This window comes from Bombyx mori, chromosome 21, assembly GCF_030269925.1.
Source record: "Bombyx mori chromosome 21, ASM3026992v2".
Taxonomy (NCBI): domain Eukaryota; kingdom Metazoa; phylum Arthropoda; class Insecta; order Lepidoptera; family Bombycidae; genus Bombyx; species Bombyx mori.
In genome coordinates, this window is record NC_085127.1 from 2,479,593 (window position 1) to 2,503,257 (window position 23,665).

At 37.5% G+C, this 23,665-nt stretch overlaps 1 protein-coding gene across 1 annotated transcript; it reads right to left on the reverse strand.

Moving 5' to 3' along the window:
• Positions 1-1,496: 1,496 nt before the first annotated feature.
• On the reverse strand, positions 1,497-23,177 carry nAChRa2 (nicotinic acetylcholine receptor subunit alpha 2). Its single transcript, NM_001109927.1, is given in 8 exon segments — positions 1,497-1,884; positions 2,842-3,034; positions 4,209-4,782; positions 10,969-11,122; positions 12,155-12,335; positions 15,212-15,321; positions 15,404-15,448; positions 22,834-23,177. Coding segments are annotated over 8 exon segments (1,638 nt in total). The 5' UTR covers positions 23,017-23,177; the 3' UTR covers positions 1,497-1,686.
• Positions 23,178-23,665: the final 488 nt, after the last annotated feature.

Below are 23,665 nucleotides of genomic sequence, written 5' to 3' on the forward strand. Positions count from 1 at the left end.
ACTTTCATAAAATCAAAACATTATTTGATAATTATATTGCGAATATTTTGCGTTTGAGAAATAAATCAGGACACGCTCTGAAGGGATATTTTAAAGTTTGTGTAATGAGAGAGAAAGTAATAGTCCGAGCGATTGTATTTCTAACTGCGATACTTTAAGACTTTACCTCGATCCTTGGCTTCAGTCAACGGGTCTTAAATGAATTGACATCTACGGAGCTTCTTCAGTGATACGACGAGAAAGACAATGAAACGGGACTTGAAAGAATTGGGAGCAGTAGGCAATGTCATGGCCAATGTCCATGAGCTACGCTGACTGCCTATCATCGAGTCATATCTTATGTATACCGATTAGCTGGAGACTCCATAGAGTAGCAGGTTAGGGGCCGGTGGCTGAAAAATCAAAGCTTACTGATTACGATATGAGTAGGACGGAAAATCGGGTCCAGTGGGTTAAGTTAGAAGAGGCTTCCAGCAGTAGATAAGTGACGATTTATCGGAGAGGGCGTAAAGGTATTCTCGATTGAGTAGAGTTCGAGGAAGTTTCGAGTTCACGTCTTAAAGTACGGGTATAAGATGAACTATTTAACAACAGTATAGGGCAGTTATTTCCTACTATAATTCGCAAATTTTTATGAACATATTTTCTTTTATATTTTTAAAACGTACATCATTCGCAGTCAAATATTGACCAGTGATTATTTTTATTAATAATTAAATCCTAATTACAATAAGTTCTAAGTTATTAATAAAATGTTCAATAATCCTACACTACCACAGCCAGTTTTGATTAATAGCTATCCATAGCCACGTACATTCAAATTTGAATATTAATTAAGTAACAAGTAGGTATTTTATGAAATTTAATTGATTTTTGTAACCTAATTTTAAAGAAAAACAATATATTATTCGAAAATCTGTTTTCTGAGATGATAACTCAGAGAGAACCCAGATTGAGACATGAAATCGACTGTAATACTTCTGGTAAACATTGACCAATTATCCGTCCATCCAATTAGTACAATAAAATATATTCGGACGTTACTTATCCAATTGAGTTGAAACTTTATAATTTTATTGTTGGCACTGCAGACAAGGTTTATGTAATCAAACTATGTCTATAGATGAGATAGATTGCCCACGAATCGTTTCAATAAATTCAGAATTCGCTTCACTAAAATATTCCATCAATAACCCTTCGTCTACTGATATTTAATTTGTATAAAAACTCTTGTTTCAAAAGAATTTTCATAAATTAATAGAAAATAACCGAACAGCTAATTATTTACTTGAAGACTTGGCAACTTGGAAGAATTTATTTGGCAATTTATCACGTTTTGTTATTGTTTTGTTTTTTTATTATTTCGGTTTTTTTTTGTAGTGGTAACTCACTACTAAGAAAACAACACCAAAATAATACGAAAGTGCCAGAGCTAATATTAGCCTTAAAGCTAAAGACTTTTACATCTTTCCATGCTTTCCAATGTACCGAGGTTTGTCTTATGCTATAAGACTCGGCACTTTTTTTACTCCCGTAAAATACTTTCATGATCTATGTTACAGTTGCTTTTTAATACATATTTTGGAATCTTAAATATCGAATTACTTAAGGTACCAAAAACAAACACATTTGTAATCTATTGAATGTGAATTATTAAAGAAGTTTAGAGAATCTAGGAAAAAAGTCTTATGAATCCCCACTGTCGACAGGTAGATATTGCTGCTGGGCCACAGAAGACAGCATCATGTCAATCGGCTTCGTGTCGTCGTACAAAGACGGGGCTTCGCATAGGATTGCGAAAGTACCAACTATGGAAGCTATGGTGAAGATCCACAGGAACAGACGATCCAATACCATAGCCACAAATCCCCAGTCTTGATCTTCCTGTATTTTTTTTTAATAAAATTAATTTTTAATCATAACAGTTCTATTCTATTAGTCTATATAGGTCCAATGCTGGACATAGACATCCCCCAAGCCTCGCCACAAAGATCGATCCTGCGCTGCTTACATCCAGCGGATCCCCGTCAACCTCAATAGGTCGTTGGTCCATCCTGTGGGAGGTCTACCCACGCTACGTCTTCCGGATACGCGGTCGCCACTCAAGAACTTTTCGGCCCCAACGGCCATTCATTCTACGAGCAATGTGCCCTGCTCACTGCCAACTTCAACGTCGCAATCAGAATAGTAATGTCTCATAATATTAATTCTATCAAATGATATTATTTTCAAAATAAGAACTATTTAATAACTAGGGAAATATAAAAGAAAAATACGAATAAAATGTAATAATTTTATCTTTTGGTAATAGAAAATCTAAATTTTAGTGGGAATGTTCATAATACTAAAATGAAAATCACAGAACTAAAAATAGATAAAGTACCCCTATTGCATGTTACAATAGATTTATGGAGATATTACACAAGGAAAGATGACGTCAGGCAGTCGGCTGGACGTAAAGATCATGCCAAAAATAGATTTGGGCACAGCATGATAAAAGAACATGGTGCGCCGACCCCACATAATGTGGGATACAGGTAAGAAGAAAAATGGTAATATCTCATACCTAAAATATATACTTATAATAATATATACTTATAATATGCTATAATAGTGGTTTTAGTGGTTAAAATCAACTACGGACTATTTTATTGATAATTTTGGCAAAAAATCGCCACTAAAATAAACTAATTAATGAGAAAGCTTCGTTCATAATCAAAAATATATAGCCTGAAATTATGAATAGTTTAAGATAAAGAGCTTGTGTTGATGGTGAGAATGTGTTGTGATTCAGTGAAAAGTCATAATACATAAAGCCAAAATAAACGTATTAATACAAACCGCATTAAACTCATCTTGGCGCTGCATGTGATGCTGTATAAACATGACGTTGTGGATAGCTTTCTCTAATTCAAACGGATACTTCTTCCTCGGAACCACATCGCTCAAGGAATCATCGAGGCCTGACATCACGGAAGGTAGACCATTATATCCAGCACCGAGGCTTCCTAATGCTCCAACGAGACCGCTAAATCTGTTACAAAGTTAAGCGACGTTTTATTGGATTTATACTTTAAACAAAACTATTCCGTGCCCTCATTATACATATTTATATATTAAGTATCTATATATTTGTAATCGTCGAGGCTTTAAGTATTAGACTCCAAATACATGTCAGCTAAGCCGGTGTTTGAATCCCGCAGGCAGGTTTCAATTTTTGTAATAAAATCCATATTTAACACATGTTTACGAATTACTTCCACGGTGAAGGAATAGCATCGTGTACCAAAAATCAAACCCGATAAAAATAATAATTTGCGTTATTATTATACAATTGAGACATAAACTTCAAGTCTTAAGATGACGGCATTCGTGTTGCGATCTCTATGGGACCATAAAACCAGGTGGGCTGTGAGCTCGTTCATCTATCTATGCAGTAAATACATATGTTAAGCATGTCATATACACAGGTTTCATGCCAGGATTTTGTCATGTATATTGAGTACCACAAAAAACTACTTACTGGTGGTAGGACCTCTTGTGAGTTCGCGCGGGTAGGTACCACCACCCTGCCTATTTCTGCCGTGAAGCAGTAATGCGTGTCGGTTTGAAGGGTAGGGCAGCCGTCGTAACTATACTTGAGACCTTAGAACTTATATCTCAAGGTGGGTGGCGCATTTACGTTGTAGATGTCTATGGGCTCCAGTAACCACTTAACACCAGGTGGGCTGTGAGCTCGTCCAACCATATAAGCAATAAAAAAAAACATACATAAGGCCACAGAGAAGTGTGGTCAAACTCCGATGCAAACATAAACACACTAAATACTGATTCCAAACAGGAATCGAATCCGTTTACCACGATAAAATCGCCACGGTTAATTATACAGGCTATTGTGGGTATTAATAGACTAACACTGTTATAATTACCAATAAATTTCCATGATAGTACATTTTAGGATTATTAAGTACTAGTACAGCTTTAAATAGACGGTCAACGCTCTCGCGGCCGATCACCCACAAGCTGGACAGACTTAATTAACTCATCTACTAAGTGTTCCCGTATTGAATGTACATGTACCGCCACAAATAGAAAGAGATGGAGAAGCCTCGCGAAAGCCGCAACCAAGCAATAAGACTTACATAATCATGAACACTCCGTCAGGAGTGTACGACTGAGAAGAAGCTTTAAATAAGTATAAGAAGAACCTGTTTGTCGCTGTTGTAGTATGCAGTCCATTACATCCTCCAGGCATGTGATGTCTGAGCGAGTCTGGACTTGAAGCATTAGAATGAGTCTGATCGGCAGCCGCTAGCGCATCTTTGAATTTATTCTTGTTCTTCATACTCCTACCGGCAATCTTCTGCGCGGCCAAATCTCTCAACAAATCTTTCGGCACTCTCATCAGCAGCAACTTTGGAAGTTTTGTTATAAAGAACTTTCTGACCCATGGAGCCATTTTGTGGGTACTAGGCTTTCGATAATGTACATTCAGTATTATTATAGTTATAACAACAGATAAACCAACGAGCAGCATGGTGAATAGCAAATATTTTCCTAATAAAGGTAAAGCTAGAGAAGTCGAGGGAATAATTTCGGAAATGAGCAGAAAAAACATAGTTTGTGAGAGAAGAATGGAAATGCTGAGGGCTATCTTTTCACCGGAATCAGCGGGCAGATAAAATACTAAAACTGACAGATACGAAATCCCCACACACGGTACGATTAGGTTGACAGTATAGAATAAGGTTTTCCTACGTAGTGTGATGTTAAAGAAGATATCTGAAACAAACGAGAAATTTAGTTTAAAAAATAATAACAAATTAAAAACACCTTTGAAATCATCAGAAACAAAATGCGAGTATAACTTTCGATTATAAAAAAGCAAAAGCATAGTTTCATGAGAATTTTCGTTTACCAAGAAAATATTCGGTTGTGGTAATAAAGAAAGTTTTCAATTTACAAAATAAGGAAACTGAACAAAGGAGTCCATTTCATTCTTTGTTAAGTATTTTCTTATTGTCTATCCGGAGTACTGAGGGTGGATTAGTAAAGAAAACAGAGATTTTCTTGAGAACGCCAAGTTTTTACTTTCTTTTGAGATACTGGACATAATTGTAAAACTAAAGAACGATCTCGGCTTTTTCCTTTATGTATTGATTGCAAGTTTGAAGATGTGTTACGGAATATTCGAGGTGACTTATTATTATTATTATTTTATTGGTTAAATGGGTGGACGAGCTCACAGCCCACCTCGTGTTAAGAGGTTACTGGAGCCCATCTATAACGTAAATGCCGCCACCCACCTTGAGATATAAGTTCTAAGGTCTTAAGTATACATACATGATAAAAAAAAAAATTATTGCTTAGATGGGTGTACGAGCTCACAGCCTGGTGTTAAGTGGTTACTGAAGCCCAAGACATCTACAAAGTAAATGCGCCACCCACCTTGAGATATAAGTTCTAAGGTTTCAAGTATAGTTACAACGGCTGCCCCATCCTTCAAACCGAAACGCATTACCGCTTCATGGCAGAAATAGGCAGGGTGGTGGTACCTATCCGCGCGGATTCACAAGGGTCCTACCACCAGTAATTACGCAAATTATAATTTTGCAGGTTTGATTTTTATTACACGATGTTATTCCTTCACCGTGGAAGTCAATCGTGAACATTTGTTGAGTACGTATTACATTAGAAAAATTAAAATTGGTACCCGCCTGGGATTCGAACACCGGTGCATCACTGAACACGAATGCACCGGACGTCTTATCACTTAGGCCACGACGTCTTCACGATTTTGTGACTATACCTCATTCTCGCACCGATCGCATTAGCACAATGTAAACAGACCAGACTCCGATCATCGATAAATTACTATCTAATGCTTTTCAGGATCTCTGAAACCGCAAAACGCAGGGTCTCGAACAATTCGGGTGAGTCTTAATAGCTGTTTGCCACTTACGCGGTTCGGGAACAGACAGACTGACTAATGATACCGTTTAATTGGTATTCGGTAAACGACTGTAGGCGTTCTTGTGGCAATAAGAAAGCACCAGACAGTATTGGACGGAAAATGGAGTCGAAGTTAAACACGAAAGAGATGGATTCGATGCTGCAAAGAATCCCTAATACGGTTAATGGCGTTGTGATGTTTGAAATTTTATTTCTTAATCTTTTCGGATTTTCTATTACATTATAATTATTATATTATTTCAATAATGAATTTTATATAAGTTACTTTCGTTTTAGTCTTAAAATTGATTATCTATTTAATAAAAATGAATTGCTGTTCGTTAGTCTCGCTAAAACTGGAGAACGGCTGGACCGATTTGGCTAATTTTGGTCTTGAATTACTTGTGGAAGTCCAGAGAAGGTTTAAAAGGTAGATAAATATGAAAATGTTCGGAATTAAATAAAAATAACAATTTTGTTTTTCCTTTGATGTGTCCCCCGTCGGACGGATTCCTTTTGTTTGTTTTAAGTTTATTTTATACAAAAGTTTAGGTCTTTAATTTAACGATTAAGGCACTACGAAGTCTGCCGGGTCAGCTAGTCTTTTCATAAAATTTTAACTACGTCTATAAGACATAAGGTTTGTGCTAATTTGTCTACAAATTTTATATAATGAATAACTTGAGTCTCGCAGGATTTCCTTTAGTAAAACGAACATAAAAATAAATCTGTGAAATGAACGTAAGATTAAGAAATCACATCAACGCGGGCTATTAAGCTAAGACTTGAATGAAAGAAAATAATTACACACAAGTGCTTCGAGCTATACGCTTAGATTCCCCTCGGGTTATAGAAGATTCCACAATTACGAGGGAAATTGTCGTACGACAAGCGTATTACATTATAATTTTATCTCCATTCAGTAAATTGTTCTGTAATTCAGGCATTTATGGGATGGTTAAATTTAAATTACAAAGTGGCGGTGTTTATGAATTCAGTGACTGAGGTCAATTTTTTATGGAATTTGGGAAATTAGAAAGGATTATGTGATTAATTGGAGTATTGGAAATTAATTTGAAATTAATATTTGAAAATTTCATTTACCTGTATTGTTCACAAATAAAAGTTTCTAGTTTCAAGATCTAGCTACGATTTATTTTCAGAAAATGTTGTTTTGTTCGTGTTTTCAATAATCAACTCTTCCCGACATCTATTGGCGAATAATAATATTATTTTTCTTAATTGAGGGCAACTAACCACTTTAAAGACACAACAAGATAGCGTTATCAAAAAAAAAAACCGAGCAAAGCTCGGTCATCATCTACTAGATACTTATATGCGTTAAATAAATGCATAATATAGATATTGAAGTTTCAGGCAAAGAGCCAACAAACTTGTTCATCACACAATGTTTGCCCGGTGTATGAATTGAAACCACATCCTTCGAAGTTACATTCTACGCATCAAGGTCTCGACACCTTGATGCGTAGAATTTTATCAATTGCTGAATTAATGAATTCCTTAGTCATGAGAACTCGGTCCTCGACACCTAATTTGATTTCTGACTTCAAAGGATTCATTGTATTTTAATTATAACTGTCGAACTATTTTTTTTTTTTGTATTGCTTAGATATTTGGACGAGCTCACAGCCCACCTGGTGTTAAGTGGTTACTGGAGCCCATAGACATCTACAACGTAAATGCGCGACCCACCTTGAGATATACGTTCTAAGGTCTCCAGTATAGTTACAACGGCTGTCCCACCCTCTTCAAACCGAAACGCATTACTGCTTCACGGCAGAAATAGGCGGGGTGGTGGTACCTACCCGTGCGGGCTCACAAGAGGTCCTTCCACCAGTAAATTCTTGCTTCATGGTAAAAATTAGGAGGTAGCTAGTATATAACATGGGAGCGACGGAAATTCGGCAGATTTCATTTCTATCAGGCCTGTTTGTCCAAAATTTGAGATACATAAACTCGTAAATTAGGACAGATCCCTAAAATACGCTCCATCTCTCAGGGGCAACTCCTCGGAACTTGTTAACCTATATTTATAACTCTTGTAAGCATATTACACGATCAAAGTTCGAACCGAGTAATTCGTTTAGTTCTAAAACTTTGATTAGATTTATCTACTCCAATTAATAACTTTTTTAGACGGCAAACGAGTTTATGAAATATATTTAAAAAAGCAATAATATAGTTTGTTGATTTGGGGTAAAAAAATATTAATGAGAACAGCAATGATAAGTATTATTTTGACTATACCATTATCGTACACTTACTTCATGACAAAATGTGAAGTGTTGACTCTGTTAATTAAAGACGCTTTTAATTCTAATAGAAAGATCCATAGTTAAATTTCTGCTAAAAAATGTACGGTACTTAGTACAATATTAAAACGTTCATGAATAGTACTTTAGTAATTCGTGATCACGAAAGTTGTAAATTTTGTAAAAGGTAGGAGATAATAAAAACAATAGATGCGAGATTAAAGTGTAAAAATATTTTTAGTTATGCCTTCAACTCGCGACAGCTGAAGAACATTCTATATTAGCTGTCTTTTTTTAAATACTAGAGAGAGAGAGAGAGAGAGAGAGAGGGCGAGAGAGTATTCTTTATTGTATACCAACAAAAGAATATATAATATAATATTAATAACCAATTAGCATTTTACAAGCTTTTCTTTGATAAGTGTTATATAACCATCGAGAATAATAGCAGTAAAATGTACTGGAAGGAAGCCAGCTTCTCTTTTTGTGTTTTTTTTTTTTTGTAATTTCTGCTAAATCGATTTAACAAGAGCAATTAATATATCTATTTTACTTCCAAATATGAGTTTGTACTACTATAAATTGTAATAATCGCTGAGTTACTGGTCAAACCGGAAGGCATGACGAGTTTCAAAACGTGCAGACTCACATGAGACAAGAATAGAAGTTACGCAGAAAATTGTAGTTTTTTATTTTTTTTATTTTTTTATTGCTTAGATGGGTGAACGAGCTCACAGCCCACCTGGTGTTAAGTGGTTACTGGAGCCCGTAGATATCCACAACGTAAATGCGCCACCCACCTTGAGATATAAGTTCTAAGGTCTCAGTATAGTTACAACGGCTGCCCCACCCTTCAAACCGAAACGCATTACTGCTTCACGGCAGAAATAGGCAGGGTGGTGGTACCCACCCGCGCGGACTCACAAGAGGTCCTACCACCAGTAAAATGTGATGTGATTTCTGCGGAAGAAATGAATTGGTAGTGGCCACTCAATAAGAATGAGGTCGCAGATCAGTTTCTTAAACAGGATACACGATTAACATGTGAGATTGGCAATGTATTAAGACAATAACTCTGTTTCTGTTACTATTACTATTTTTAGTCTTAATTTAAAATATTTCTAATAAGTCGTCGTGGCCTAAAGGATAAGACGTCCGGTGCATTCGTATGTAGCGATGCACCGGTGTTCGAATCCCGCAGGCGGGTACCAATTTTTCTACTGAAATACGTATTTAACAAATATTCACGCTTGACTTCCACGGTGAAGGAATAACATCGTGTAGTAAAAATCAAACCCGCAAAATTATAATTTGCGTAATTACTGGTGGTAGGACCTCTTGTGAGACCGCACGGGTAGGTACCACAGCCCTGCCTATTTCTACCGTAAAGCAGTAATGCGTTTCGGTTTGAAGGGTGGAGCAGCCGTTGTAACTATACTGAGACCTTACAACTCATATCTTAAGGTGTGTGGCGCATATACGTTGTAGATGTCTATGGGCTCCAGTAACCGCTTAACACCAGGTGGGCCGTGAGCTCATTCACAAACTTAATAAATAAAATAAAATAAAAATGATAAAGAACAAGCTCTGAGTTCTTCGCAATGATGAAACTACATTTAGAATCATTGGTAAAATCATCATTATATAAAAGCACTTACAAATGTCTATTTGAATAGAAGTTAGATTTGGATTCGTATAAAACTAGAAAAGTATCTAAATAAATAAAATAAAAGCGACAATCTCGCAGCGTGATCTCATGGTAACTACCACTACAAAGCTAATCTCGTCCAACGTAAATTACGGCGGTACAAAGACGCTTATCTAACTTGAATTACAGCGTTCTTGTCGCCTGCAGGTTAAACTCTTGTTATGTTGCTCCGTGTGTACGGGTTTTGAATTTTAAATGCCGTATCTGTATCGTTGAGGACTGTTGAAGGGGAAACTTGGCGATATAGCAAACAAATATCTACTGGGGATATTCGAAGTGTTTCTACAGAACTTGAGACGTGAAGTTGAATTTTTTATTTCTTAAATTTTATTGTACTTGATGCGTAAATGAACTCACTTTACGTCTGGTGATATGTTATTACTGAAGCCAATTAAATTTAGAGTTTATTAATACATATAGGTAATAATTCCAACGGTATTCGCGAAACACTAGATAGTTCATAAAAAAACCTTTCTGGTAGTTCTGATATTCTATGAAGGAGAAATTTGGGTGTAGCACTTACATTCGTCCAAAGTCCTCCTTGACTAAAAGTATACTGAAGTCCTCTATGGTAACCGAATTTAATGCTAAGCTTTGAAATAAGAGGCCTAAGGAGAATCTGAATTGATTTCTATGTTAGTTAATAATATTATAGATTTTGGATAGAAAAAGTGTTCATGCATACCATGAACACCCATCCCCAAATGACTATGCAATTTACATGTTGATTTTAGTACCATTATCCATTAATTAATCTTAAGAAAGAGGTGTAGACCTAAGAAAAAATGGATAGATTACGTGATGGGTTGTGAAAGACGATATGTGTAAGAGGGGAGTGAGAGAAGAAATGGTATATGATAGAAGAGTATGGAAGAAGAAAACACGATGCGCTGACCCCAGGTGACTGGTAGAAGGACAGGAGAATGATGACGATGATTCATTAATTAATCTTCAAACTAAATTTCTTTGACTGAAATTATATATCTTACTTTTTATTTTATGGGCATTTGGGTAAAAGGTGGCGTGAAAACTTACCCGGATACGGTTCCTGACAGCAGGGGTAATACCTCTCGTGTCTCTCAGCCGGTACTCCGAGAATATCCCATTCCACTGACGGGTAGTACTCGCGAAGGTCGATACCAACTTCGACCATGTCCCCCTTTTTTTGGTTGATATGTTTTAAGTCGATCTGTTGAGAAAATCCTCTTAGCACACACTATAAAAATTATCTAATGCCGTATCCGTTTTCTGCTTATATTAGAGCTCACTAACAACCTTAAAAATTGATGTAACTATTCTGAACTCATCTCTCAATCGGTGACGGGTGTATTTTTTAATTCACTTGGTTCTTCTAAAGCAAAACCTCTATCGATTATGTGATCACTTATAAGTTATAATTGGCGATATCTTCTTGTTTTATATATTCTTACTCCCCATCATCCGTGTTGTTAAAATAAATTAGATCATAAGAAGCAATTTCTTAATTTATATCAGTACTAGCGACCCGCCCTCGCTTCGCTTCGGAAACATTAAAACACCACACATGAAACCAAAAAAAAAAATTTTTTTTAAAAAAGTAGCCTGCCTATGTTCATCAGGGACAATGTCGGCTTCTAATGGAAAAAGAATTTTTCAAATCGGTCCAGTAGTTTCGGAGCCTATTCGAAACAAACAAACAAACAAATCTTTCCTCTTTATAATATTAGTATAGATGAGTGAATATAAAATTTACTTGACCTACCATACCATTTTATAGAATTCGTTATATAAAAGCACAAAAATACAGTATCATAGATGTGTGTGAATTGAATTGAATAACACTTGTCTTAAAACCGGAATGTATACCTGCTTAGTAGTAATTTTTTTATTGCTTTAATGGGTGGACGAACTTACAGCCCACCTGGTGTTAAATGGTTACTGTAGCCCATAGACATCTACAACGTAAATACGCCACTCACCTTGAGATATAAGTTCTAAGGTCTCAGTATAGTTACAACGGCTGCCCCACCCTTCAAACCGAAACGCATTACTGCTTCACGGCAGAAATAGGCAGGGTGGTGGTACCTACCCGTGCGCACTGACAAGAGATCCTACCACCAGTAAAGTTGGTAGAAATAGTTAGATTGGTGATATTTACGAGGTTGCTTTTATTACGGGCACACAGTGTTTCCAAATAATAGCGGAATTTTCGTTACAATCCAAAAATTATATTAAGCTGTACCTGATCACCATCATAGCTCCAAGATCCGAATTTCAAGAAGCAAGTCTGTTGATCGAACGGGAAGTATCGAACGTCGATCTCGCAGGAGGACTTGAAGATGGCCGGTGGAGTCCAAAGCACTTTTCCATTGTGGTGCAGCACAGCTTTCGTCATAGTCGTCACAACATACTCACCATCGGCACTGAACAAAAGTGTGGATTGTTATTTTCATAAATTGGCAGATTTGGTCACTGTTTGGTCCTAATATTTTATTTTTATTTTCTACTGCATAGATGGTATTAAGTGGTTACCGGAGCCCATAGACATCTATAACGTAAATGCCGCCACCCACCTTGAGATATGACCTCTAAGTTCTCAGTATAGTTACAGCGACTGCCCCTACCTTTCAAACCGAAACGCATTACTGCTTCACGGCTGAAATAGGCAGGGTGGTGGTAGCTACCCGTACGGACTCACAAGAGGTCCTACCACCAGTAATTACGCAAATTATAATTTTGCAGGTTTTATTTTAATTACACGATGTTATTCCTTCACCGTGGAAGTCAATCGTGAACGTCGTTAATTGTTAATTAGGTACGTATTTCATCAGAAAAATTGGTACCCGCCTGCGGGGCTCGCACACTGTTGCATCCCAAGATACGAATCCTTTGGACGTTTCTTTAGGCCACGACGACTTCAACTTGGACACCACTACTTGGTTTGGTAATCTATAGATACAAATGACATGAATTTCACCCAACTTAAGGTGATAGATTATAATCTCAATACTGTGTAAAAGTTGTTTCAGCCATCAAGCTCATACATGTGATTGGGTTGCAGCATAAACCTACTATGCATCTATAGATTACCAAACAAAAACCGAAGATATTTAGGTAGCAAAATTAGAAAGATCTTCGAATGCCATTAAAAATTTTACGGTTCGAACAAAAGTGCAGGATCATGTTTTATTTTATTTATCTCCCGCAAATGTACAAGAAGTAATCAAATTCGGTGCGGAGTACGGAGACATCAAAACGAATCGTAATGTATTGCTATTTATGGCTGATCGTAAATAAATATATGAGAAGATAATCATATGCTTAGTTTCGGTGACTCCTTTTTTGGTTTATTTCTTTTTTTGGAATGGTTTGGGTTTTCTGGTGATGGTACTACAAGGGGTCGACGGCGGGAAGCCGTTTCAGGAACTTGTAGAAAATCGGATGGCAAGCCAATATGGGCATATTACCTTTGGCCATAACACACAGAATCGTTGCCCAGTACTCATGTAGGTGATTTTGATTTTTCGAAAGAATGATGTGCCTAACACGTATTCTCGTAATTTTATGATGATTATTAATAAACGTTGACCATCTAAAAGTAATATCTCTTTATTACTCAGTCCACATTTTATTTGTCATAATTATCGCTGTGCTCCAGAAAAGTTTTTACAGGATAACCAAATCTGCAATTATAGTGATTTTAAAGCTTTTGTTTCAAGACGGACAGTGCTATTTATGTTTAATGGGCCCTGAGCACTGTCTGTCAAAGATTATGAAGAAGGAAAACAATATATAAGGCAGCCATACATCGTTTGAGCTAGCACGTGCGTTTCCAACCATCCTTTATGATTAATAGTTGCTGGTTTGTTATGACGTGGCTTGATGTATCACTTCCTAACGTTTTCTCGTCAACATTGTGTGCTCTTAATTAATTTACTGCGGAATTTTTTCTTTCTAAATCTTGATACAGATTCTAAAGCACCCAATTGAACAAGTATTTTCTTCGGATTTCTCCAGTCGTCGGCATAAATAAAAATTACTCATTTAGCTTTATCTCGTGGTATCATGGAATATATACATTTTTAGATAATCTTATCACAATGTCCAAATATCCACGAATTACTTCAATATATTATAAATAGTCTTAAAAATTTATCTTCTACTTATTTAACTATTTTCAAATAACATTTTCAACCTAACAACGTTAGATAATTCTTCAAGCTATTCCCAATGTAATTGCTTAATTAATATCGGCGTAGTACTTAGTATAACTTCGACCGTAGCTGCGAGCATTAGGCACCGGGAAATCGCATTGTACGACCAAGTTGGGAAGGATGTGATATTACAACATGCAATTTCAGTTCCGGTTATTACAGTATTTGGGATTATCGCGTTTATTGGCAAATTGGAGTTTGGGTAATACATTTGTATTTGGGTTAGTTGGGTTAAATAAAACCATATTGTCTACTTCGACAGCTCAGGGGTCCTAGTTTAAGACCAACATTATTTAAATATAAATTGAAATCTTATCTCTTGGTGGACTAATTCTGGTTGTGAGCTTGTTCAGCAATCGGTCAAATCTAGGTGAGTTATAAAACCTGCCCTTATGACAAACGAAGTAATCTAAAAAGACGAGTAAAATATAGTGATTTATCATTTACGACGTTTTTTTTAATATTGCACAGTATAAAATTGATCTACTATATCAACCTAGGTTTTGTATTGTTATCTGATTCTGAGCTATTTGAATTTAATAATATCTGAGCTTTGAGTCACAAGCTCAGCGGGATATAAGTTGAAATCAATTATAATATTCCAACATTATTTTAGTTTATTTTGATTACTTAGATGGGTGATCGAAGTTACGGCTTACGAGCCTAGTGCTTAGTGGTTACCAGAGTCCAGGAACATCTGCAACATAAATGCCGCCACCCACCTTGGACATGAGTTATAAGGTCAAAGTTTAATGGCTACCCTACCCTTCAAACCGAAACGTATTACTGCTTCACGGCAGCAATAGGCAGGGCGATACCTACCCGAACGGCCTCAAACGACGTTTTACCACCGCTCAGCCACCTAAGAAATAAGCTACACATCTTATTGTTTATAATCCATTCAATTTTGCCCTGACTCAAATGATTACAGAAGGTAAGTTAAGTCTTTAATTAGATTTGTTATCCTCGTTACACAATGCCGTTGAGTTTTTTATTGGATTAAGATAATGCCTATATTACTTAAGACTATCAGTTCAATATTACTCCAAAACGAACCAGGCACGATACGAATATACTGAACTTACTTGTTATAAAGCACTATATCTGGCAGCCAGATATGTTCAGATGGCACATAGAGCTCCCTTACACCACCATACTCCAAGGGATCCCATTTGAACTTATGGTCTTCCCATTCCTATGACATTAGAAGAAGATACAATTTGAGTTGTTGGGAAAAATATGCAGGATATTTTAGAATAGAGAATTTCAGTACTTACGTGCTCCAACCATACGTTAGTCGTTAATATTTGATCTTTCAAATTCTGTAACAAAAGAAATATTTAAATGCCAAACAATTTAAAATTCGTTTCATTAATTAATTGGGTTCGCTAGTGGTTGAGATCCAACTTTTTACATATCTTAGACAGCGCGCTAGATTGAGCATTCAATCTACCCATGATCCCGTTTTTGTTTCCTTTGCAATGGCGTTCAAATATCGGTAACTCTACAAATTTCGAAATTCGAAGAATCGAATCAAAAAGAATCGTGGTAAGAACACCTCGGATTATTTATAGAGTATAGGATAGCAAGGAAAAAATAGGCGTATCATAGTTCTACCAACAGTCATTCCTCAAATGATCAAACTTGTATCGCAAGGTCTTTCATCAACTTCAAAATTCAAACTCACATCGGATTGTCACGACTCTGACATCTCCTTTCTTAAATCAAGGTTTGAAAACCATTAGTTGAAGTTCAAATGCTATGTTCGTGAGCACCAGAAACCACCTATTTGTATACCTTCGGAGGCAATTGAAGATACGAAAGAGTCAGAAAAACAAAAAAAGCCTTTAGATGTTGATAATGACATAAACCTCATTCAATAAGACGCTTTTATTGGACAGCCCTAATTGGGATGCATTACAGTGCTCACGTACAAACGGAAAGTTAACCACTGAATCTTAAGACTAACCCAAATTTCCTTGGTGGCCCATCGATTTTCTTATCTTGGCCGCGATCCAACAAATTCCCTGGCTCATCAAAATAAATGTGTCTATAGTAAACGATGTCGTGGAAGCACGTTGGAATACCAAAAAGCATAATAGGGAAGAGGATCGTTTGAAGTAGTTTGAATCGTCTCAATTTCTTGATTCAACAGAATTTGGATTGAAAAATACATTCGATATTCTTTTCCGGAAACTAATGTTACGTAAGTAATTTTACCAAGGCAAAATAAGAATTATGCATACATGATATCTCTCTTTTGATATATCAAAATTAAGCGTACCATTATCATAAGGAATAAAAATATATAGGAATACTAATTACCAATGATTTTTTGCATCAAAATTTAATATTAAATATACAACCTTTCCAAAATTCCATTCTCTCATTTCGGTACAATCACACGATAGCCAACACTATTAATCGATCTAGTTACAGTAACGTCCCTAGCCTCTCCGCCCAAGACAAGTCTAGTAGTCCTCATGGCCGTTTAACCAGTGATTCATGTTTACTGGTCCCACAGAATTCTGTTATAGAAAGGTCGTTTTCGTCACCTTGTATTATGTCGAATTTAGTACGGAAATGTAAGAATATCTCTTTTTTTTCGATTCGATCTAGATTGTCGTAGGATATTTCCGCTTTTCGGTAATCCGTTGGAGAATTATTCTCGGCCGAATAGGGGGTTTTACTTTTTTTGTTTTTCCAAATATATTTTTTACTTCCAGATTTTATCGGGGCGTGAATCCCGGGCCCGGTAGAAAGTTTATTCAAGACTTTTATTAGGTTTAATAACTTATAATTAATAAACAGATTTCTATATAGCATATGAGTGATGCGAGCCGGTGACGGCGTGTGTTTACATATGCACTAATTAACAATTTTAACTAAACTACATTATACAACGACGGCTCATCATCTTTTTAACAAAATTTTTAAATTACTTTTTATGATACTCAACTATTGTCTTCGTAATTTCTAAGCCTGATTATTTGGTTTTTACTACAGCTGTGAATTGTGTCAAGACAAAAGACTTATATTTTTGTTATTGTCACGATTAATAATAATAGGTGTTCATTATTTGCTACTTCAGAGGGCCCGAAAATCTAGATAGATAGAGAGAGAACATTTAAAAATAATCATTCATGCTATTTATTTGGTACAGTCAAAATAAGTTGTCGATTCATGTGTAATGCTCGACCGATATTTAACTTCAGTTAGACACTGAATATTTTTTGTGTCCTTATGTACAGTTTATTTATTTTATTTTGGGCTAGAACATCTAATAGTTTTTCAATTGTTTTTCAGCTTTAGATTGTATTTATACACTACATATCGACGCTTGAAAGGCAAACGTGACTAAGCGACAATAACTGCTTTGTGCATAAGTGATAGTGTATTTCTAGGTCTATTAAAATCATTTCAATCCTTCAGCTAGATTCGTTAAAATAGTATTTTTTTCAGGTATTTCAGATTTAAATTAGTCTACTGTAAAGTTCACGCATTGTCGCTTAGTCACGTTTGCCTTTCAAGCGTCAATATATTTTATGAGTTCTACGAGCTTATTCATAGGTGGTTTTAAAATTAAACTGTAATTCCTAAGTACATTTAATAGTACTTTGCATTTAAAATAAAGCAGTGAATCAGCTATGAAAGTCGATGACAATTGGCGGGGCGAAATACAGACGCATCAAGTTATAGAAGCGACAGAAGCAATCACAATAGGACACTTAAGTTAAACGAACACGGTGTCCTAATTCGGCTGTTGTAAGTCAATTGGCCAATGAATATTCGATCTGTCGTCTTAGAAGTGACAAGGACTTGTAGTGTCATACACGATTGGCATCAACACTACATGCTAGGCATGATTAATTAATTGAGCTTTGTTTAAATCTATGGTTGTTAAGCTGAAAGTATTCCAAATTGTGTTCATTTAAATACAAGACAGACAATTGCAGCCCAGTTATCTTCCGATCATCCTGTTGTCGCATATGGGCAAGTTGTTCGAGCGGCTGCTGCTGAGAAGGATGTCGCTGCACATCATTTTCAGCGGGTCTGAGAAAAATGTGCGGCAATTCGGGTTTCGTAACGGTCACTCGACAACGCTGCAATTGGTTCGCATTGTACACCTCTTGGCGGATCGGTCCAATGCACGCCAGTACGCGGCCGCAGTCTTTCTCAATATCGAGAGAGCCTTCGACCGTGTCTGGCATGCGGAACTGACCTACAAGCACGCACCTCCAACACTCGAAGTACGCAAGCAGCAGTACGAAGAAATGGTAGATGGATTCAGCTCTACTGTGACACGAGCTGTATAATGCTATAAGGTATCTCCTTCAAGATATTAGATTTCTCCCGCAGCTTCAATTTCGTTTTATTTGGGAGTCAATATTAAGAATATATTTGAAATGATCTATTACGGATCCAAGATAGGGTCTAGTTTTCGTGTTAAATATCGTGTTATAGGATGGATACCTGTATTATACAATAGTAAAGAACGTATTTCTTTTTGTTCACACAGCACGACAAGCTTAATATAAAGCGTATAAAATACCGCCAACATGGATACAATTTGGAAACATAGTTACAGTTCGCGTACCAAGGAGCCCTTTATGCGATAGTTAAGATTCCACGCTACCGTCCCACGTGTGGAATTCAATGCACAAGTTTAGATGTAATTTAAGGGTAAGTTTTGTTACCCTGTTTGCGTGGTTCCCTCTTGGTTCAGTGGCTTAAGTAAAGCTAGACAGTGACTTAGCTTGCTGTGTTTCTGTGTCTATTTATGGCGTAACTAGCTTTTGGCCGCGACTTCGTCCGCGTGAAACAGTTACTTTGTCATAACGCAAAATTTTACCCCCCCCCCAATTTACTTACGTAGAAAGTGAAAATATTTTTGAATTATAGAATGTTAAGGAGCTATTTAAACCCCTATTTTGAAACATTATTTACTGATGCTCCACTTGTATTGGTCTTATCATGATGTAATACAGCCTATAGCCTTCCTCAATAAATGGGCTATTTAACACTGAAATAATTTTTCAAATCGGACCAGCAGTTCTTGAGATTAGCGCGTTCAAACAAACAAACTCTTCAGCTTTATAATATTAGAATAGATAGTGGCGTAATAGTATCATACACAATTAATCATGATAATTAGGCATCATTAAAAATTCAAAGCGATATGCTGGGAAAAAGTGGATGCGGAATGCGGAGGGTCGTTCATTGTGGTGGACTGTGGAAGAAGCCTACATCCCGTAGTGGAGACATACAGGCTGATGATGAAAAAATCAAAGTCAAATGTTATTTTGAATATTGTATTTTTTGGAACGAAGTTTCTTATGGGACGATGCGGAGGGGTTTTTTTTTTTTTTTTTTTTTTTTTTTTCGGGCCGGGGGCCGAACCTCCTACGAGGTCCCCGCGCCTAGGGGGCGCGCGGGGTATGTGAGACTCAACGATCTGCAGGTGTTGAGAGCAGATCGCAGGCCCAAGGATTTTAGGGCCCACCCACTAAACGACTCCCCTGCACTCTTACACCCGACGTCCGATCTCCGTCCGGGGTCAGAACCCGTTCAGAGTAGGGGGGTTCCCGCGGTCAACACTACAACCAGACACGCGGCGCCACCCCGAGGACGCCCGACCGACGGGTCGTCGAGGCGATAGTCGACGACCAACGACGTCGGTCTCCGCGGTACGGCGGCCCTACCAGGCCGCCCGGGCGGTGCCGCTGGTGTTCCGGGATACCCCGCTGGGCCAGAACCAGCCTGCCGGGTCGGAACGCGATACACCGCCGACCGGGTTGCTCTTCAACAGTATGTTCGGCGACGACAGCGACGACGAAAATGCGGACCGCATCGCAGTCCGCAGCCGCCGACGCGCCGTCCCGTCCTCCTGGTGCCAGCGCGCTAGAGTGACGGTAGCGTGCGGCGCAGCCTCAACCCCCTTAGGTCGCCCCGTGACCATCACCGGGAGGAGACTGCCTCCTCATAGGGGCTGGAGCTGGACAAACGCCCTCCTCCGAACCCCGGCTCGACGGCGGCGGCACGGCGCCGAGAGGGAAGAAGAGCTCTCCCTCTCCCGTTCCGCCGCCTCCTTCTGCGAGATGGTGGACTCGCAGAAGTCGAGCATCGCCTGCCAGGACTCGTCGCTGCCGAGCATCGTAGCCACGACGGTCGGAAGCGACAAGTCCGGTCCTATTTTTGCAACGAGGACGCGGCGCTGCTCCGCGAAAGTGGTGCAGTACGCGAGCGTGTGCTCCACCGTGTCCTCGTTGCAGCCACTGCAGTGGTGGCACTTCGGCGTAGGCTCCCTCCGGGCGACGAGGTGCAGGTAGCGACCGAAACAGCCGTGTCCCGTGAGCACCTGTGTCGCTCGGAAGGTGAGACGTCCTCAGTCGCGATTCACCCATTCCGAGAGGACCGGCTCGACGGTCCGTCGCCCGTAGGCGGGGTCCGCCAGGCGTACCCTAACCAGGAAAAAGCGTCCGTAACGTAAGACTTTTATTAGTAATGCACACAGTGTACGACTTAACTTTGTAATAACGTATAAAAATAACATATTTTTTATTATATATTTTTTATAAATCATTGTGAATAAAATAAAGTTGATAACTTTGTAAACTAGTCTTTTATTATTTTTATCAATAAAAAAATCATAAAAAAAATGTATACCCGAATAATTATTTTCTTTATACCTCAAATAGAACTTAAAATTACTTAATATTTTCCTCGTCAAGTCACGTATAAAAGTTTCTGCGGCTTACAAACAAATTCAAATCGAATTTATTTCAACTTCAATATCATACGTGTGTATGATCGTTGAGACCATGATAACCTTGAGAAGCTGATGGTAGTAAGTCAGGTTGACGGGAGAATATCACGCGGTCGCTCATTTACCCGCTGGTCAGATCTGGTAAAGACGCTCACCGGTCTTCCAATAATTGAGGCTATAAAGACCGTTGAGGACAGGAAGACGTGGAGAAGCACAGCGCATAGAGTGATCGACGTTTCAAGTGACACAGCTTTCAACAATGAAGAGGCTGACCAAGAAAAAGATGTATGTCTATGATGCCATCCACGTAACCAAGAATAAATAGGGCTGTCTCAGGATAATTTAGGTGAAAGTAATTCAGGGAGGCCACGAACTTCAGCACTGAGGGTCGTAATTATCTACGCAAGCAGGATGATATAGACATTACATTTGAACATCATTTTTTTGTCTATGTCACCGATCAAGATAAACCACAGTCCTTAGAACTAATGGATCGGACTGAAAAAATGTAATGATTATTGTATTGTAAGCAATTATTTGAGGTACTTATGTGGTTGTTTTAATTTATAGTTTTTTTCATTGTATTGTATTATTTTTCAATTTCCCTTTTTGGTTTACGAGTATTCGCATTGAGTTTTGTACCTATAGAAATTATTCTTTCTGAACTAGCAATCGATCTGTTGGTACTATTGATTATTATATAATAAACTAGCGACCCGCCCTCGCTTCGCTTCGGAAACTGTAATTTATTATTGATTTCACTACTATTTAATGGATATTATTATACATATAAACCTTCCTCTTCAATCACTCTATCTACTAAAACAAACCGCATCAAAATCCGTTGCGTAGTTTTAAAGATTCAAGTATACATAGGGACAGACAGATATAGGGACAGAGAAAGCGACTTTGTTTTATACTATGTAGTGATACATGGCTAGTCGCTTCGAAGACGGAATTCGTCTAGAAACTTCTACTCTTGGAGATGATTTCGATCTAAATTCAGGGCAGTCATGTTTAACCAGCTAACGAGCTCCAACACTATAGTGTATACGTCCAACATATATGTTTGCGAAGTTTAAACACGTACAAAACTGTTCCTACCCGCTGTAACTTCTAGTAAATAAGACGACCTGTGAACTGTGTGATACAATCAGTCAATTGTATGTATTTTGCTAATAAATTATTTTATTCGACTAACATGTCGTTGTCGAAAAATAATTGACATAGATAATATAAATAATAAAAATACGTTTTATATATCTTTCAGTAACATAATAGAAAATGTAATACATAAAAGTAATTTAAACTTGAAATGTAAATTATTATCATCGAATTTCGTTTATTGGGAAACACGTCAAGTGTCTTCGTCCAGATATGCCAGTACCAACGTCCGGGCTATTTCAGCTACGTAGCTATTAAGCTCCGATATTTAGGGGGACCACTCCCTTTTTAATATCAAAGGAATTATCACTTTTATCTTCGTAAGATAGTATTTGCGATGAGATATCTATAGGCTCCAGTTGCCTTATTTCGGGTCAGTCAATCGATATTGCACAAAAATATCGATAAAATATTACTTTGACATCGATTTATATTGTCTTTGTTTTCTTACTTAATCGTTGGTAGCCTAAGGGGCTATTTTATTTACGCGTCTGAGAGCTCACGAGCCCAAAAATTGTTAACACAGACTCTCTAGCAAAAGCATTGCTTCGCTGAATCTATCACCGCGTCGGAAGCGCAAACCACTGAGAAGATTCGGCGAGAAACTCAGTGGGTTAATACTGTGTATTTTATAATTAAAATTGTAATAAGGTTCTGTAATATTTGAAACTTTAGTCATATTCGTTTACATGCCTTTTTTTCACAGACAGAACATAAACATGTTAATTTTTAATTTAGTATTTAATTAAGATATTGGATTGTTTAGAAAACACTTACCAGATCAATCAACTGGGATAGACGTAGCCCAAGCTTCACTAGTACGGTGTTGTTATTTTTATCAACAGGTCGAATCAGTCTATTGTAGTTACTCAGTAAGTCATCATAAAGCCTCTTCGCGTCAGGATTCGCGTAACATACAGTAAAACTACAAAAAAACACGACAAAAATAGCTTTAGACATTTTTTTTCCGATCACACGTAAAAAATTTGGCACGTAACATTCATAAAGTGTTTTCGTGATGCATTTTCTTTGTATTTAATTATTGTAAATTAGAATTTGTAAATGGGTTTGTAAATAAAAAAGTATTATTGTAAATGGAAATTTTGACAGCACGCCCGAGAGGTGCGCGCGACAGTGGCGCCGCTACTGGCGGGAAAGCGCGGTGAACACAACGCAACTGCGCCGACTCCGAAATTGACAATTTATTACTGAAACCACTCGTTTGTGTTTGCATGAAAATAGTGAGTTTAGGCTTATTTTGACTCATAAACGGATAGAGTTTAAAAGAGTACAAATTAAAATTTAATTGTTATTGAAATACGCATCAAATTTAAAAACAATTCAGAACTGTTTTCATATAGTTTTCGATGGTAATTTGTAAAGAAATTGAATTTAGAATTCCATTATTTCCGTTTAATGTAACTGACATGAGGAATCGATAGCAAAATATATTATATATTTTTTAGCATGAAGTCAAATACATTATTTATTGTCGGCTGTTGTGGATCGATTAGTAGTGCGCATGCGTTCTGGTTCATTCATGGCCATAGACGTTTGTGTGCCTAGAATAACAGATGGCGCCAGCAGCGCACACATTTCAGTTAACGTT